At 43.1% G+C, this 18,918-nt stretch overlaps 1 protein-coding gene across 3 annotated transcripts in view; it reads right to left on the bottom strand.

The window, feature by feature from the left end:
- Positions 1-2,226: 2,226 nt before the first annotated feature.
- PLEKHA8 (pleckstrin homology domain containing A8) overlaps positions 2,227-18,918 on the bottom strand; it is a 38,173-nt gene continuing 21,481 nt past the window's right edge. The window contains exons 8-14 of one of the 3 annotated variants that reach the window (XM_040964687.1): positions 17,162-17,318; positions 16,683-16,768; positions 14,684-14,742; positions 13,321-13,451; positions 12,296-12,366; positions 7,411-7,472; positions 2,227-5,455 (exon numbers count right to left, since the gene is read on the bottom strand). In XM_040964687.1, the coding sequence (XP_040820621.1) occupies positions 5,258-5,455; positions 7,411-7,472; positions 12,296-12,366; positions 13,321-13,451; positions 14,684-14,742; positions 16,683-16,768; positions 17,162-17,318 (764 nt within the window). In that variant the 3' untranslated portion in view covers positions 2,227-5,257. The remainder of the gene's footprint in view (positions 5,456-7,410; positions 7,473-12,295; positions 12,367-13,320; positions 13,452-14,683; positions 14,743-16,682; positions 16,769-17,161; positions 17,319-18,918) is intronic. The other 2 variants (XM_040964686.1, XM_040964688.1) reach the window with 2 other exon arrangements.

Below are 18,918 nucleotides of genomic sequence, written 5' to 3' on the forward strand. Positions count from 1 at the left end.
AAGTGGGCATGGGTTTGAATGTTCTCTGAAAAGAGAGGCACAGTAGCACTCCAGTGCCACACATATGTGTAACTGTAGGTATGTTAGCATTCACCAACACATGTATGAAAAAGAAAATCTGACCAGTTCAAACAAATTTTGGCATCAAGTGATTCAGGCAAAAAAAAAAATATCCACTACTGAATGTACTAATTAATTAAGTACACAGCACTCAAACATTGTTTAGCAAATTCATGTACTATCTGTTGAGAGAACTGGCCTTGGTAAATAAACCATCTAGCTCTAAGTAGAGCTGGTCTTTTTAGAATGCTGAGAACAAACTGGGATACACCAATACAGATGCTCCAAAATTATCTTTTGTTAGATGTTAAACACAGATTTTACTGCTAGACCACCTGGGTTTGTATTCTGGCTTCAGTAATCATTAGCAGTGGGGTCTGTGGCAAGGGGCCTCCCCAGTGTGTGTCTGAGTTTTCTAATTTGTAACTTGAATATAATAGTACCTGCCATGTAGAGTTATGGGTAGGATGAAATGTACTGAGACTTGTCAGTCTTTGAAGGATGCCCAGCGAGTCACACCTGCTCCATAAATGTTACTGAATATTGGTATATTCAATTAGGTAGAACCCCACACAGAAATCCTGAAGAGAGACACTAGATAAAATACTTTAAAAAATAAGTTTATTGTAACTAATGAATATAAAATCTGACACATGTTTTGAAACATTTTTGCAAAAGTAAAACCTTCCCTCCCCAGACCCGTCCTGTCCCCAACAAGATATAGAGTAGGAACTTAGACAGAAAAACAACACTGACCCAAACATGAAATGCTCATTCCTTGGTTGATCCAAAAAGGCTCCAACATTAAATTCTAAGTAAAGGTCCATTAAATTAAGACGTCAACAAACCATTTGACACTTCTGTAGTTTAACTGGCTTTCTACTGTCACTATGATGCTCATTCAAAGTGCTGAGAGACAAGAGCAGGTGGCATAAGACTGCAGGTGATGGATGTTCAAAATGCATGGAACTATGACACCACAGACGCTGACAGGAACAATGGGTGTGGAGTTAACATCGACTTAAATTAATCCAAAGACGTCTTTGTACAGTTTGGCCTTTGGCATTTGCTCTAACGTGTTTCTTCTTTAAATAGACATCACTTTGTTCAATCTATTAACCAGACTAAGTTTATCTGAGCACATTTCTCATCTAACACCGATTGTCCACAGCCAATTTCACATGAGGTAGTTGGGCTGCTTAGTGACATTCTAGTGAAATTCTCATGATGTGTGGGAAATCATACATCAAACGTGTCAAGAAACGGACCCACTGGCCTTCTAGGAAGCAGGAGGGTCACTTCAAGACCTCCCTTCTTAACACCACAGGCTCTTACATACCCAGTAACAGATGCACATGCAAGACTGTGTGTAGATGAGACCAGCTTTGCCACAGATACACGCAGCTCAGGGTGGTTTCTGTTTGCAAGATACAGGGAGGAAGTATCGACCACACTTTAATAAACATCTACACTATTTAAAACAACCAACATGTAATTCTTGGCTTCTCACCAACTTAGTCAACAAATGTTTGCACTAAAAAAGAAGTGTTCGATAAGATACAAAGAAGTCTGAATACTTTTGCATTGCAGAGAAGTGGTATATTTCTTCCTTTTAAGACTGTCTAAAAACAGCAGAAAAAAATGCATGAGTCGTCTGTAACCAGGGAGACGCCATCATGGGTGTTTAATCATACCTGGATGCAGCAGTGCAACAAGAAACCACACACATGGTCCCTGTCCTCAGGATGCCAACTGTCGGGGACCGGGAGAGAATGGCCACAGGGAAGGTTTAGGGTATGCTGATGGAATCCTCAAAAGGACTCTGAATGACATTGTGTTTTTTCTTTTTTATGACATTGTAATAGAGAAGCAGTGTTAAAATGCCACTGGACAGCTAGTGAATACTGTTTGACATCAGTACTATGAAACCCGTGTCAGCAACCACAGATGACAAAGGGACATACAGATGCCTGGACGAAGCATTTCACAGGGATACATGTCAGTCATACATGCCAAAGAGCATGTGAAGACCATAGTGGACACAACAATTGCTTCAAATAGATTCCACTTCGTCATAAATTCAACATCGAAGAAGGTTTTAATTTTTAAAAAATTTAAAAACAAAGGAAAACCTGTCACTAAAATAAGAAGCAACTGTTTTCCATCAATGATTCAGAAATATACCTTTATGTAACCAAGGTCTTACAGGGTGTGGTAGAGGCGTGGGAAAAAGCACAAAGGTAGTTTTGCTTGAGAAAGTTTCCCCAATGCTTCTATTGCTCATGACCCTCTAGTTCTATTGCCTCATCTGAGATTTCTTCATATCATAATCAGTTTGCTTTATAAGAAATTTCTTACTTCAGTTCTTCCTTCACTTCAAATTTAACAAAGAAAAATGTTTATTTGATCCTACAACACACACATGTATTTTAAAAATTAAAAATGCTTTGCTGAAAATATGATGTTAAGAGCATTACATTTCTGGACACCTACTTGTAATGGAAGTAGTCACCAGAAAGAAAAGAGTGTAAACTTTCCAGTGGTGCTCACCTACCAAGGCCACCTCTGCCAGAGTGGCACACCACCTGCTCTACAGCTATGAAGGGATGCCTGCATCCTGCTGGAAGTGCTTGTAGCCTGCCGAGGTCGAGGCCAGAAGCTCCATCTGTGTTCAGGGCTGCTACTGAGGAATAAGGGAAGACAGGCTGAAAGTGGGGGACAGATTTGGGGCACTACTGGCAATTTTCAGGAGCAAATCATGCTGAACAACAGACTGTAGGTATCCTTTGTGGAAAATATTGGTATCTCGAAGGATGTTCAGATGATAAGGTGTCTCACTGCACATTCCTGGGGCTCATATGCAGCTCTTTCTGAGATGAATCCCTTCAGAGATGAATCAAGAGCTGATGAGACAGTTGTCTCTTTCTCACAGGTTGAATTCAGCCCCCAAGAGGAACGCCCTCTCACCCAGGAGTAATATTTCTCACCCTGTGCTATAACTGAGTTAGATTTGTTTCCAAAGGACAAAAGACTCACCACCACCAAGAGGACTGTTGTGTAGTTCAACAAATACACCCCGGCCTCACTAACTATCAAGGTTCCACTGTAGGCCCAAGTACAGGCATGATGGGCAGGCCTGTGGGAGTGCTTCCTAAGGGGTCAGCCACCTGCTACTGCTTCACTTTCACTAATAGGTATAAAATACGCTGCCTTCTTCTTCAGGTTCTCTCTAAGGATTATGCCAAAAAGGGAATCCTCAGAGTGTTCTGAGCAAGGAGAACACAGACGTTCCAGAACTTTCAGATCTCTCAGTTAGCAGCTTTGGGGGGCTCTGGAGAGACAACTCTAAGTCCCTTTTCTCATTGCTCCCTTCTCAGACTGTAGCTAAGTTCAGCACAACTGATGCCTTCCAGAGAAGACATAAACACCACAGACTCAGAAGGAAACTCAAGTTGATTATCATTCTCTGTTTAGTTCAGTTTTGAGGCACTTTAAGGATCCCACTTTTCCAAGCTTCATAGGCTCTAGTGAGGAAGACACCTATCACAAAACTTACTCTTTCCACAGGGCAGGACAAAGGGTGGCTGGAAAATGGAGCTTAGTCATGTGACTTGAGCTGCTGCATGTTACTAGGTTCCCACAATGATCCCAGATCATATTAAGCTTCTCTTGGTTCAGAAAATGGCCTTGTATCTGCATTGGTGTGACACGGCCAGGCCCAGGAGCTTTCCTCTCATGTGGACTGGGAGACTTAGTGGCAAGTTTGAAGCACATTCAGTGCCCACCTCCTCTCGAGACCACAGGAGGTCACCTGCGGTCACATGTACAGGATAGGCAGCATGGCCTACTGGGGGAGGAGGCACCATACTTTGTAGAAGGAATGCCCATCCAAGGTTGTTTCATGAAATACTTAGTTTTCATGTTTAAATTCTCACACTGCCCAAAGGTGTTTGAGACTGACAAGCAGTTGCATGTAGCTGGCTGCACTCTTGGTAATGACCCTACAGTTGATCAGTGAGTTGCTTCCGCACTATGGCCCTGTGGACAGTATCAGGCCTACTGCCTGGGTGCCCACTCTGCTTCAGTAAAGGGTGCTGCTGAGTCAACTCTCTTCACTTCTCACTATCCACTGAACTATGCATCCAAGTGATGGCCTCTTGCTCCTTGCAAAAGGGCATTCTGTAAACTAGAATTTCATCAATGCTGTGTGCCCAAGAATGACTTGGGAGGTTTCATGTGGCTCTCTGAGCCTCACCCTCAGATTCTGGTTCTTTCAGTCAGACAGGCCTAGAATCTGCCCTCTGGACAAGCATTCCCTGTGATTTGACATTGAAGTGGTTCAGGTCATACTTGCAAGTCACATGGCTCCTCCCTGAGAGAGTACCTGTGAGAAGACCCCTAAGCGCTGACTCTTCTGAAGTGGGGCACTGAACCCTTTGGGTATCTTGGTGTCACAATCATATCTAGATGAGACACAGCACGGGGAAATATACTGGAGAAGGGTGTCATCAGATGGGTGTCACTCAACTGACCTACCCCACCCCTCCCATACTATCCTCCAGCTGGGAGTCAGGGCACCCCACTCAACTCCCACCTGTTGGTGAGGACGCAGTCCTTCCTTGTCCAAGTCTTCACTTGCCACAATCACAAGATCATGTCAATGAACATTACTACACAGGCTCTTCTCACCAAGTCATGGAGAAGAGACTCCAGTACAGAACATCTAGAAACAGTCACTTCTACACTGCAGTTGCTTGAGCAAAAAAGGGCTGACTTCTAAATTGTTTAAAACATTGGCTAGAAATTATAGTCCTTGCTACAGAATTTGCTCATTTTCAGCTTGGGTTTGAACGGTCCATTAAAACAAAAGTTTAAAATAAAACAATATGCTCACAACATCAACAAATTCATATGTCAAGTCTGCTCTTAGAACGTGCTGTTCAAGTCTATAACAGCTATTGATTTGGTTTCCAGTAGATCCGTTGAACTGAAATATGTAGCACCTTGATTTATGAATACACAAAACACATATGCCTTTTTAAAAATTACATATAAAAGCACTGGGTTTTGCTTCCTCTTCGCAATCCCAAGGAAAGGGGTTGGAGAGGGCTGAAGCTGTTGCTGGAAATTAAGCAGGGCAATGCAACTTGCTAGCAAACTTTATTCCCTGAAGTTAGGAGATGCTGTCCTGCAGTTGTCATACCACCTCGTCAGACTCCAGCCCGTGGACCTCGTACAGAGTGTCCAGGATGGCCAGCTGCTTCTCCATGGCAGGGAGGTAGAGGCTGAGGTCCCTCTGCATCCCGACACTGAAAGCTTCCTTCTGGTGATCGCCTTCCTTTATGGTTAATGCCGCCACAAAATCTTCATAGGATGGAGCTGCCCTCAGGGCTAACTGCAAGAGAACCAAAGAGAGCTTGAGGAAAGAAATATGAATTTCTGATTTGTTTTAAGCACCAAATCAAGTAACTTTTTCTTCATTAAACTGCCTTTCTCAGGCCAGTAGTAGGGAGCCGGATCAGAAGTGGAGCAGCAGGGTGTGAACTGGTGCCCATATACCGACCCCCAACCCCAAACAACTTTTAAGGATAAAGAGACAATTATGTAGTTGGGCTATTGTAAGGATTAATAATACCATCGAGGCAGGGACTCCCTTCTCACAGTGGGCTCCAGACATCATAGTCTATCAGCGCGCATGCTGCTGCCATCACGAGCTTTACCCTTCCTTGCACAGTCAGCCTTCCAGGGCACCCCAACCTCTGACTGATTTCTTAGCTTCATATATATTTCTTTGCATATCCCCTGTGCCAGGCACCTCCCCTCCCCCAGGATAATGCCATCTTTGGGTCTTTGAATATTTTTACAAACAGTATATTTGAATATTTTCTAAAAGAGAAATCCATATGTTGCTTGCATGTGCACTGCGGCTCTAACACTTTTTATGCCAGTTAATCTTTGCAGGCATTCTGTACATTTAGGTCTCTGTTTTACAGATGGGTGTTATACAGCAATGCGATTTGAACTTAGGCCCACCTCCGTGCTATCAAGCATACCCATTCCCTGAGGGCTAGTCTCGGAGGCTGCCTGTCCACACTGCCTCCTGCAGGGCACTTGCCCCTCAGCTCACCAAACCTGCTTTCTGAGGCGCACACACAAAAGGATGCCTCTGCTGAGAACAGCAGGGCAGCAGGTCTGAGCAAAGGATTTCTGGAGAATCTTAATTACCATCTTGCATTCACTCTCCAGATGTTCCTTATATTTTAAATGTCTTGAGAACCAGCTCTCTTCCATTTTTACAATGAGAAAGTCAATGATATTATTACGTAATGATTAAACCTCTATGGAGACAAAGCCCATGTGGACTTGAATCCCAGATCTTTTACAATGTAAGCCAAGTGTTTCACATCCTAGAAGTTCACCAGAGGGGCTGACCACTACATTCTAGAATGTGGGGATAAGGAAAGACTGTGGAAGTACAAGGGGAGGTTGATGTCTTGAGAACAGGCTGACAGTTTTCCGGCAGTAGCTGTGGGAAAGAGGACAACAGAGTGTGGCACCTTCAACACTGCGGGAAAATGATGACTAACCTAAAATTATATATCTAGTCAAACCAGAAAGAACCAATGACAGGTTCAGCTGTATAGTCTGACTAAAGGGGAAGCCAAAAAGGAAAAGGGTAGCTGGTTGGGGACCAAGCTGGAGGCCACGTTCTGGGAGATTGTAACTGCCGGAATCTGACCTAAAGGGGCCACCTACTCCTGCTATTTTACAGAACTGAGTACGTAACTGACCCAGGAAACTGTGATTCTCAGTTACATCATTCCAGTTCAATATGGGAAGGATGGTTGATGGTATCAGGAGCCAAAGCATAGGACTCAGATACCTTCATAGTGACAATAACTGAGAAAAGACTGCCATGCCTAGCCACTGGTATACCCAACAGTTAATATTCAAAGAAGACTGAAATGAAAAAGAAAAATCAAGACTTGAGAATGAATGTGATTGGATACAATGGGCAGCAGAGGGCGCTATTGGCGTGACTGCATCATTTCCCCTCAGTATTTGCTTCCTGCCTTGCCTGCCTCTGTGTGGACACTGCAGCTTTTTACTACCTTGTCAGGAAGGCAAGTGCACAAGGTCACTGGATCAAGGCCAAGCAAGCACATGCTTTCATTCATGGTCCTTTAACAGTTGGTGCCCAACCTCTTTTCATTGCCAGGCCTATAAGCCTAAGTGAAAGAAGCAACTTGTGTTCTTATTCTCAAAAATAAAACATACAGAAACACCACATACAACAACAACACAAAGCACTTTGCTTCTGGCCGTCAGAATGTCAGAAGGATTACTTACCGCAAAGACTCCTCGGACGACCCAGCCGTGGTGCTGCCGCAGGGTTTTACCATATGCGTTATCTTGAAAAGATTAAGAACAACTCCATGAAGGCTTATTTCACCCAATTTTGTTGTACTATCTGTACCATGAACATTTGAATATATGCAGTAGCACAAGCTTACTGGTTTTAAAAGCTGATAAAATTTAATTGAAAGATCTTACATCCTCAAAGTCCTAAGTAGGAAAAATAAAACCCATATAGACTTTTTAAATAAAAAGATAAATAGATACTTGCACTCTTATTCTAGGTAGAAGTAAAAATGCAGTTCTTTGGAATGCTGTGTGACTATTAGCCAGGCGCTGATCTGCTCCTTCTCCCATGTTTCCTTTTCTGTAAAATAATCTCTGAGGTTGTTTTTGACTCTGACATTCTGTTCTGGGATTCCAAATGTTTGTTCTATGATCCAGAATATTCTGGGGCAGCATCTGGCACAAGGTTAAAGCATGGCTTGGGATACCCACACCCCATGTCAGAATGCTGGGTTCAACCCCTGTTCTTCCAATCCAGCTTTTTTTTTAATCTTTATTTTTAAAAAATCGATTTTAATTTTTTTTTTTAAATTTGAAAGGCAGAGTTACAAAGAGAAGGAGATAGATCTTCTGTCTGCCGGTTCACTCCCGAAATGGCTGCACTGACCAAAGCTGAGCCAATCTGAAGCTTCCTCCTGGTCTTCCACCTGCGTGCAGGAGTCCCCATCCTCTGCTGCTCTCTCTGCCCGTAAGCAGGGAGCTGGATGGGAAATGGAGCAGCTGGGACACAAACTGGCCCCCATACAGGAAGCCTGCCCCATAGGTGGAGGCCCTAGCCTACCACTGCTGGCAGTGGCCCCCAAACCAGCTTCTTACTGAAGCTCACCCTGGGAAGCAGGAGATGACTGCTCAAGTAAATGGGTTCCTGCCATCCACCTGAGGGAAGCAGAGGGCGTTCTGGGCTTGTGGCTTCAGCCTGGCCCAGCCCTGGCTCTTGTGAGTGTTTAAGAGTGAACCAAAGGATGGGAAAACCTTTCTCTATCTTTCAGATAAAAATGAAAAAATATTTTTTCAAAGTGCTAGAAATCTTTACAATATCATGTAAAATGGCTTAAATTATCAAACCAGTTAGAAAGCAACTAGTGAGATCTACAATCTTTCAAATTTATACTCTGAAGATAACAACATGTTGTTTTTGTCCTGATGTGTTCAAAACAGTATTTTAAAACTGATACAATAATTTTAGTTACAAAGAGAGTCCCAAGAACAGGAAGACTACATTTTATGCAAGGTTTGTATTCCTGAAGATTAGGAATAATTCAATATAAGCACAATTCAAAATCAGTTCTTGGCATGACAGCATTGCCAGGAGGCACGCGCAGCGCTCTGCCTCATCTCCAGGACTTACAGAGTGCTCAAGTGCATCCTGGCGCTGATGTGACCTGCATCACGTGAACTCCATGTGTGACAGCGCTGAAATCCCTTTCCAAAAACAGGTATTCACACCAGCACAAATACTCATCTAATGAAGGCTTGGATGACACCATGATAGGTTAGATAAATATCTTCAATTTACTCAGAGCAGAAATAAAAACAACAGGAAAACAGACACTAAAACCTCACGGACAACCCAAGTCCTCTGTAGCAGTGAAAGCAGTGTGGCTCACAGGGCACTGCTGACTGGTGGCTCCCATGGGGCTGTCACATGACTGACTCAAGCCCTCCTGCTTTGGAATGACATAGCTCTAGTCAACTTTCACCTCAAACACGTGGATGAGGTTTTAACACTTTTAGTACACCCTACCATTTCAAATTCATGTAAAATATAAAATATCTTTTATGCAAAATATATTCAATCTAAACAGGAATACATACATTTAAAAGCCAGTAAAATCTGCTAGTGGAGCTTCCCAGGGAACAGCTGCTCCATCTAACTAAAATGAAATGCATGTCTACTGCACTGTGTCTCACTCTGCAAGGCAGTGAGATCCTCCCCAGTTGGAACCCGGTCACTCCCTTGCCCTTCAGAAGCGGGGATCGTAGACGGAAGCTGGACACTGAACAAATCACAGTTGATTTACTAGTCTGTCTCATAACAACGTCTCACGGAAACACGCTGTTATGGGACAGAACAGAAAGTGATGAGTCCAGCCACGGGGCATGTGGACACACATAATTCTCTCGAAAGAGTGCTGAAGGGTAGTAGGTGGCACTACAGAGGAAGCACTGTGGAGCTGGGAGGGGTCAGGGTGCAGCAGGCAACACAAGCAACCCCCGGGGCCAAATGGTGAGGCCTGTGATGCACCTGCGGTAACAAGTCTGAACTCCCATCTGAAGCAAGTTGCAGTTTTGGAAAATATAACATTCACTGTTTGAAGCTATAATCACTTCTCCCAGAGAAAACCACAGTGGGCATTCTGGAGAAAGACTTTCTTTCTTAGACCTCTTTTCTACCCAGAGGGTATGATTTTCTTGTGTTACCAACGCCATGATCATTCATCTGAATCCTGTGGTGGGAAGGTACAAGATGAGACTCACACCGCTCTGCAGGATGCAGCAAAGCCCACTGCCCAGAGCTCCCTGTTCAAAAGGGTTCTGGATCCAGGGAGACACAAACCTCTGACCTTTTACCTTTCCGACACTCGGCCAGTCAATATAACCATCCCAAGAGGCCCCAAAACTGACAGGCCCCAAAACTGACAGGCACCAAGAGGACAAGGTACCATGAGTTCACATCGCATGAACAGCCTGGTCTGAGGACAAGGGAGCCTTCACTCTGCACTGAGACCCGTGTCCTCACACTTGGCCCTAGCAGAAGCAGCGGCCATTCATTGTGGCACCTGCACCTCGATGGAGAAGAGTTCCACCTGGCAAAATGTGCCTCACCAGAAAAGTCAGTCATAAAATTCAGCTGCTGACTCAGGCTCAATGAGACCACTGCTGAAATTTAAAGCCAACAAATAAAAGAAAGTTCATTTTAAAAATGTTCTTAGCTGACTTCCAGGGCTGCACATACTAGCACCACATCAGGCTACATTAAAAAATGATTGTCTAAGCCTGTGATCTACTTTGTGTGCCTAGAGAAGACTAGATAATGAAATGCATTAATCTCCCCCATAATACGATTTATTCTCATAATGCATGCCTCATAATCTGAGTATTTCTGGCCTCTGAAACATAAATGCTCTTGTTCTCTTCACTGTAATGTGTAACAACTCCAGATGATGATTGGAAATTTTTGAGTGGAAAGATTTGCCAGTCACCTTGCCCAATTCTCCCTGCTTCACAAATGAAGCGATGGAACGCCCAGTGAGGCAGTGACTTGCCCATGGTCTCCAAAGTAAAATCAGTGAGAGCTTGGGGCATTTTTGTCAGAACAGAACATTCTGCCAAAAACTAATGTTTATTCTTTCTGACTTGAAATAATTAGAATGAAAAGTGTGCCTCTTCCAGCCATTCTCAAAGCATGAGCACCTTTTTCTGGCTGGGAGAATGCCACAGATCTCATCAAGAACACGTGCAAAGGGACCATCCACACGGCAGTACGGCTTGTCGTGTAAAAGTCTGGAATTCACCTTGCTGTCTACAAGTAGTACATGAGTTTTTAAAAACTCTGCTCAACTCACATGAGTCAGAACTACAACACTGACTGTGTCTGAAGAACAATACTGTGTAAATGTGACTCCAGGTATGTGAGTGTGAAACATTCAGTCCAATACTGGACACTGCTTACGAACACACCAGCGCACAGCGAAAGCACAGAAACACGCAGCATATAATAACTAACGGCAACCTCAGGGTGAAGATCTTCAGGAAATGAGAATGGTCGGGTCCAGGGGTTATAAAGAAGCCCTGACTGTACTGAACTATTGTTAGGTACATCAGGTACTAGATATTTGCTAAATGCCTGAAATAGTTATCATTTCAAAAAGGCTAAGCTACTAGGAAAGTTCCCTCTAAATTCTGCATGGTGACTAGGCGCTGGGTGTGAGCAAGACCAGTTCAAGCAGTGGGCCGAGAGGACAGAGGTGCCCAGAGGTACTATTTTGTTACCTTCAGGCACTGGCAGGACTGAAGCAGGTGCTGTGAGCTAGTTCTGCCCATACAGTCTTCTGCTGTACAGATTCTGGGGCAGGCAGGACTGGCTCCACGTCCCACGGTGTTTACTAAATAACTAAGTTATGACTTGAAGACAATACGCGATTGTGTGCTGGCTATAACTCTCACTTGCACTTCTTGTCTGTGAGACTTTCATGTTAGAAAAAGTGACTGAGCAGTCTTTAAAAATGTTCCCCATTCTGCGTCAGAGATGGTGGTCAGGTTAATTTCGACTTGACATTTCCAGAATAATGCTTGAGTGACAGATGTGGCAATACACCATCCTACAGAGTGAGCAGCACAGAGCACCACATGGCATTTAGCATAGCGGTAGGGCATGGGAAATGCCAGTGCCAATCCTCATTGTCCCTCTTAAAGGATGCTTTCTGCAACCTCTCATTGATGTGACATCTGCAAGTAGAGCTGCTAAGTTCTAGGGCAGAGCACTGCACAGACCTGCCTTATGGGCTCGCCTCCTTCCTTAACAAGACCTTTCGAGAATGTCACGGATGATGAGGCACACAGTAGCTCTCCAATCTGAGCACCCTGCGGGGAACCAGAGGGACGGCAGGTGCCTGAGCAGGGGCAGTGCAAAGCCCAAGAGCTCCTCCAGGGACAGGAAGCACGGAGCCCATAGAACAGCAGCAGCGAGCAATTCCCAGCATGGAGCTGTGAGGCTTCCCCTGTGGCCTCAGGACTTGCACTCACCATCTCCTGCTGCTCCTTTGTAGTCTCTAGCCCCGCCCTCTCCGGCTGATTAGTAAAATGTACTTACTCAGGGCTGTCTGGATATCCTTTTCCCCATTTTTCACTTCAGTCAAAAATCCTTTCAAAAATTTGAGACCTCTACAAAAAGAAGAGACATTGTTTTTAAGCATTAATTCATTTATTTGAAAGGCTGAGTGAGAGACTTCCCCAGTGGCCACAACAGCCGGGGGTGGACCAGGCTGAAGGAACATAGAGCTCTGAATAGATCTCCTGGGCTGGTGCAGGGGCCCAACACTGGCCCACCCTGCCCCACCTTCCAGGTTCCCCGGGCAGAGCTGGACTGGAAATGGATCAGCTAGGTTTCAAAGTAGCACTCCCATGGGATACCAGTGTTGCAGGTGACTGCTTAACACACCATGCCATAATGCCCAAACAACCTGAAAGTTGAACGGGTGTAAAGAAACAATAGACATTGGCCTTCATTTTGGTAATATTTTGGGCATAATGGTAAACAGATAAAATCTCATGGCAGCCCTTTCTGAATTTGTTTCCCTGCCACTCCCTCTGGGCTGCTTTGGACCTGTCCTTCAACTCCTGGGGTGTCCCATAAAGCAGTGGTTTTCAATATATGATTCCAGGACCTGTGGCTTCCATGTCCCATGGGATTTTGTTAGAAATGAAAATTTTGAGGCCCTGTCCTCCTGGAAATCAGCAGCTCTGGTTCACGCCAGTGTTTTTCACAAGTTTCCCAGGTGATTCTGTCACACCCTTTAGGAGTCCTACTTTACATATACCATTAGTAATATTCATTAATATTATACATTAATATTATATATTAATATTATATATAATAATAGCCAAAAAGTAGTTGGTGTTCTACTTATTAGGCCTTCTAGAAAAGGATTTGGTTGGATGTTTTACTCATTGGGGAGTTAAACAGCAGATGGACAATCTGTGCCCATCTGTGTGTTTCTCTGCCTCTCAAATAAACAAACATTTTTAAAAAAGAAGCGATCTCTGTGTAACTGCATTTTGCTGCTAACACTTTAATGGGGCTGGGTTGAAGCTGCAGCCCCTGCCCTGCGGCCTCACCTCTTCAGCCACAAGAGGGCTTCAGTAGCTGAGTTCCTGACCTGAGCTACATCCGCCTCCACCTCGTGCAGCACGATCTTCTGCAGGGTAGTAAACTCCTCCTTGTTGGTTATATACTTCTGATTCACTTTCTGGAGAAAAGACAGGCAGAGTTAACTTAAAAATGCTAAAGTCAAGCCAACCAGTTTAGCACCGAGATGTATAAGTTTGACAAGAAGGCCTCCAAGAAATAAAAATAAGATTCTATTTTCTCTATGTCCTGGCACTTATGCTGGAAAGAAACAAAACCAATTATCTCCTCTCAGTTGGCTTTTAGCAGATATTTGTTTCAAAGGCAGAGTTAAAGTGAGAAGGAAAGAGACACAGAGGCAGCATCTGCCCATCCACTGGTTCACGCCCAACATGGCCACAGTGGGAAACCAGGAGCCTGGAACTCTGGGTCTCCCAAGTGAGTGCCAAGGTCCCAGATACTTGGATCATCTTCTGCTGCTTTCCCAAGTGCATTAGCAAGAAGCTAGATCAGAAGTGGAGAAGCCAGGACCTAAACCAGTGCTCACATGGAATTCTGCCTTTGCCCCAGCATATACTTTGCATTATGAATAGGAAACACCAAATTATTTGTCCAAATGAGCTTTTTTGCAACTGTTCTATAAAGAAAGGTTTACAGAAATTCTTTACATGGCTTTCTCAATGACAGAGACAAAGACAACATTTTTGGGCACAGTTTTCTTAAGAGGGTAATATTCAATCTGCATTTAAAAGGGTGAAAAGAAGCAGGCTGAGCTTGGGACAGGTGGTGATGGGCCCACAGCTGCAGCAGGAGGGTGACCTTTGCTGTCCCACACCACTATATAATGTGTCTTTTTGGAAAACTCTAGCTCGTAACTTATAAAATATAACCTAAAAAAGCAGAAGAGCACTGACATAAGAGCAAAATTCTGCTGACTCATGCTGTGGGCAGGAAAAGACAATTTTGGCTTCTTTAAAGTGACTATTCTAAAAAGCCTGCCTCTAGCACACAGCAAAGGCATGGTTACTCCTTTCATCCCCAACACTACAAGTAAGAACAGAGACATTCTCAGACAGAACTGGAATACATCTTTGTACATCATACTTCATTCTTGCCAAACACAAAAAACCTGGAAATGTTTGCCTTAAAAGTTTCTGCATGGATATGAACTGTACTACTGCAACAATGTGGAGGAATCCAACATGGGGGAAGGCATGGGGAGGGGTTGGGGGAATCCCAGAGTCTATGAAACCATGTCATAAAAAGAAATTTAAAAAATAATAAAATAAATAAAAATTTTAAAAAGATAATTTAATAAAAAAAGTTTCTGCAGAGATAGGCAAGTACACTCACCTTAATATTTCCAACAAGATCCATTTTAACAGGAGCAAATACAGTTGGCCCAAGCTTATCTATAAAAATGAACCAAAAACATTTTGTAAAAGCAATTTTTAAGTGGGAAATTTTTTTTGTTTGTGTTATGTTATTGCTGTTTTAAGTTTTTCATTGCTCATTCATTTATTTGCGAGGTAGGAAGATGAGAGGTCTCAGCTGCTGGTTCACTCCCAGTTGACCAGAACTGACGCCAGGAGCGACGAATTCCCTGGATCTCCATGTGGATGTAGGAACTCAATCACTTGAGCCATCAGCAGTGCCTGCCAGGGTCTCTATCAGCAAGAAGCTGGAGGCGGGAATAGGAGGTGGTTCCAATCCAGGCATTCGGATATATGCCACTGCCGTTTTAACTGCAAGCTAAAAGCCTGCCTCCTTCCATATTTTAATTTCTTAGTGGAAAATACCTTTTACAGTAACAGTAAATTTAGTAACTCTTTTCTCCAACGACTTTGTTTCCTTCAAGATTATTTTCTAAGTACAAGCTGTCAAAGCTTGATATTTTTTATCATCGTTTTCTGTTCTATAACTCTGATGAGTCTACAATAAATTCTTAAGTGACAGAGAAGATGAAGATTACATCATAAATTTTGAACACATGAGGGTGCTTCAAAGTTTGTTATAGCAGCAGGTGTGTAGCCTAGCAGTAAGCAAGACGGCAGAATAGAACTCATGAGGGGGAGGGCATTTGGCCCAGTAGTTCCAGCTGCCCATTTCCCCTGTCTTCATGCCTGGGCTCAAGTTCTGGCCCTGCTCTCAAAGACAACATCCTGCTAATGCACACCATGACAGGCAGCAGCAGATGGCTCAAGTACTTGGTTCCCTGCCACTCACATGGGAGACCCAGGCTGAGTTCCAGGCTCCATGGCTCAGCCTAGCCCAGGCATTGGCACAGAAACATACTAGGGTCATCCCAAGTCTTGGTATGGATGTGAATTATATAGGTAGCTGTACCTGTCAAAACTCACTGAGTTATTCAATACACTGAATTACACTCACTAAATAACATTTAAATAGTGTAAAGTTATACTTCCATTAAAAAAAAAGTATACAAAAATGTACTTCCACTTAAAAAAATACACAAGCTCATGCAGCAAATTTTGAAGATATTTACAATCCCTGGCATTTGCTGATTTTACACTACATTTTCATTTAAATAAGCTTATATATACTTTAAGAAGTGTGCTGAAAATGCAGTTAAAAGATGTTTATTTTGGTATAAAAACTTTTGACACCTATGCATAATTTTTCATAATATGTATTTCCATTAAGTTTTCATTAGTATCTTCTTATGTATCTTTTATCTTTGAAAAAATGTTTACATGGTTAATTTTTTTTTACAGCAGCAACAGATTTGAAGACCTAGTCCTTTAACTACTTTCACTTTCGCTTTATGTACAGTTTCTAGCAAGCAGATTCTACCTTTCTGCAGTTACCTACTGGTCATCATTAGAAATGAAATGGGAACAATCATGTAACTCAAGATTTAACAGCTTCTTTTTTTAAAGATGTACTTATTTATTTGAAAGGCGGATGGCAGAGAAAAGGGGGAAGAAAGAGAGGGAGATCTTCTATCTTCTGTTAACATTAATAGGTTGAAGCCAGGAGCCAAGAACTCCATCCTGTTCTCCCACAAGGAGCCAAGAATTCCACCTTGGTTTCCCAGATGGGTGGCCAAAGGCCCAGACACTTGGGCCATCATGCACTACCTTTCCAAGCCCATTTAAAAGAAGCTGGATTGGAAGTATAGTAGTTGGGGCTCAAACCAGCATTCTGCTATGCCAGCTGTACCACAAGGGTGGCCCCAAGGTTGAATAGTTGCAATAGTATGTGGATAGGAGGTGGTGGCTAAGAAGGATCAGCTCACTCTACACATAGGTCAGGATATTTCTTCTACTAAATAACAGCAGTGAGACAAACTGTACAGATTAATGAACGTAAGCAACTATAGCAACCTTACCTAATACTGGAACCACAGCATAACATGATGCCAAGAATGCTTCTGTGGGAATGCCACTATCTTCCAGAAGCTCAATGTCACTAAAGCTGAACAATTTAGTGATACAGAGGAGGAAAGATTGAAAATACATCAGCACTCCATAGTTCACAGGGAGTTACAGGAACAGCTGTCTAACATTAGGTCAGTTCATTTGGCCTTATTTCACAGGTATATGTCCATGATATTTTTCCTATTATAATATGGTATAAACTTTTCTACAATAATCCAAAGCAAGGTAAAATTTGTTCACAGAGTAGTCTTATGAATTCAGTTCCTTCTCATTCACTGTTCAGGCAAGGTAAACAGTAAAACAGATGCTTGGTATAGCATATTCTCTAATCGCTTAGAAAATACAATCACTTGGAAGGAACACCACACCTGAATTTTCCATAAGGGAAGCTGTTCTCTAACGGCCAATGATTTCACAGGGTCTAGAGTACCTGGTGTTCATGGTACTGAAGAAGGTTGGGATGACTTCTTGGCCCTCTTCCTGGTGGGATTCTGGAGAGCAAACAGGGTCTGACGTGGGCTGTAACAAGTCCTTGTCGTGACCCCTCAGCTTTTCCTCTGTATCTTCCTTCATTACTTCACCTTGTATTGCAAAGAAGATAGATGCATACCATAAAAACTAACACATATTCATTGTTAGACATTTCAAACACTGAGAAGTAAAAATTGGTGAAAGGTTGTACACAAATACATACAGAAGGTAATTTTTAAAAGTTATTGGAAAATTCCATATTCTAGTTTAATTTTTCCTTTGGCCTTCTGAAGCCCTCCCCGCTGCAACCAGGTTTAAAGTATATGTCGGTTTGTATTCTGCTTGTCTTCCTTGGACAGAATACCATGTACATTTCCACTATCATCCAGTTCTCTCCAAAAAACATGATTTTAATGGCCATACAATCAATACCAATGCATTGTACCCACAAGGAAGACATTTAGAGAATACCCAACATTTTACTACCATAAATACAATCCAATCCTTATTGTAAGCATATGTCGCATTCGCAAATTTGTTTCTTTTCCGAAAGTTTCTTTGCAATCCCCAGAACAGATACTTGAAGAGCTTTTGCAGTCATTGTGGACACCTGCAGCATTGTGAAAACCGTGTCACCCTACAGACACATTCCCAGCTGGGGTGAGACAAGGCGAAGAGCTGCCGCCTCATTTTCAGTTCTCACACTGTGAACAAATGCTCTTATTCAGTGCTACAGTCTTTTGAATGTTTGTGTATTTTGGTGTTGACATTTTTGTAAATGTCCAACTGTAAGACTACCTAGGATTCACAAGGTGGCTAGAATGTGAATTATCAATGAAAATTTTGATAAATTTGTGACCTGGATGGAGTTTAGGTTCCTGGCTTGACCTGGTCTAGTCCTAGTCATTGCAGCCATTTGGGAAGTGACCCACAGCTGGAAGATCAATCTCTCTCTGCCTCCCTCTGTCAGTCTCCATTCAAATAAATAAAATAAGCTTTAAAAGCAAAAACATTAACTATTATAAACAATGAGAACTGATTACAGTGCCACAAAGAGCCCTGTTCTCTGTTCTTTGTCCTTAAGTCTGACTACTCACTGAAGAGAAATCCCCAAAAGTGAAGCCTGTGTCAGATAACTGTCAGCCCATCCTAGCAGGATTCTGCCATCTCTATTATTTACTCAAGTGACAAGACTCCAACAACAGGGGCACTGCTTATCTCAGTTTAACAGCGAAGGAAGCTCATCTTCTTTTCCCTTATCTCATCTGGGAAAAGGAAGCCTTTTATTTTAGGGCAGATGCGGACAAATTTTTAAGTTCCTATCAAATTACTCATTACATAATTAAAAGCACTAATGTGGTTGTCTTTGATTGAAGGGGGGTTTTAGTGAAATATGAGACTTTGGACTTGCACAGAGATTTCTGACATCCTCACATCCCACGAGCAACCAGGAGAATGAAGGACTGATGTGCCGGGATTTGACCTTGGCGTCTCAGAAGCAGCCTGGAGGCCTAGGAGGCACTAGTGCCCTCTAGCCCTGCTTGCTGCAGCCCAGCAACCCGAGCCCAAGGCCAAGGAGAAGGGGGAGGAGACCTCTTCCCTGTCCTGCCTTCTCAAAGCCAAGCCAGGTGGGGTGATGGACGTGTTCAGTCAGGCCATCTAAATGCTCTGAGGAGACGAGCAGTGCACTGCCTGGCCCTTAGTCCCTATCAGCGT

This window comes from Ochotona curzoniae, unplaced genomic scaffold, assembly GCF_017591425.1.
Source record: "Ochotona curzoniae isolate NIBS_2020 unplaced genomic scaffold, NIBS_Ocur_1.0 scaffold_3835, whole genome shotgun sequence".
NCBI lineage: Eukaryota > Metazoa > Chordata > Mammalia > Lagomorpha > Ochotonidae > Ochotona > Ochotona curzoniae.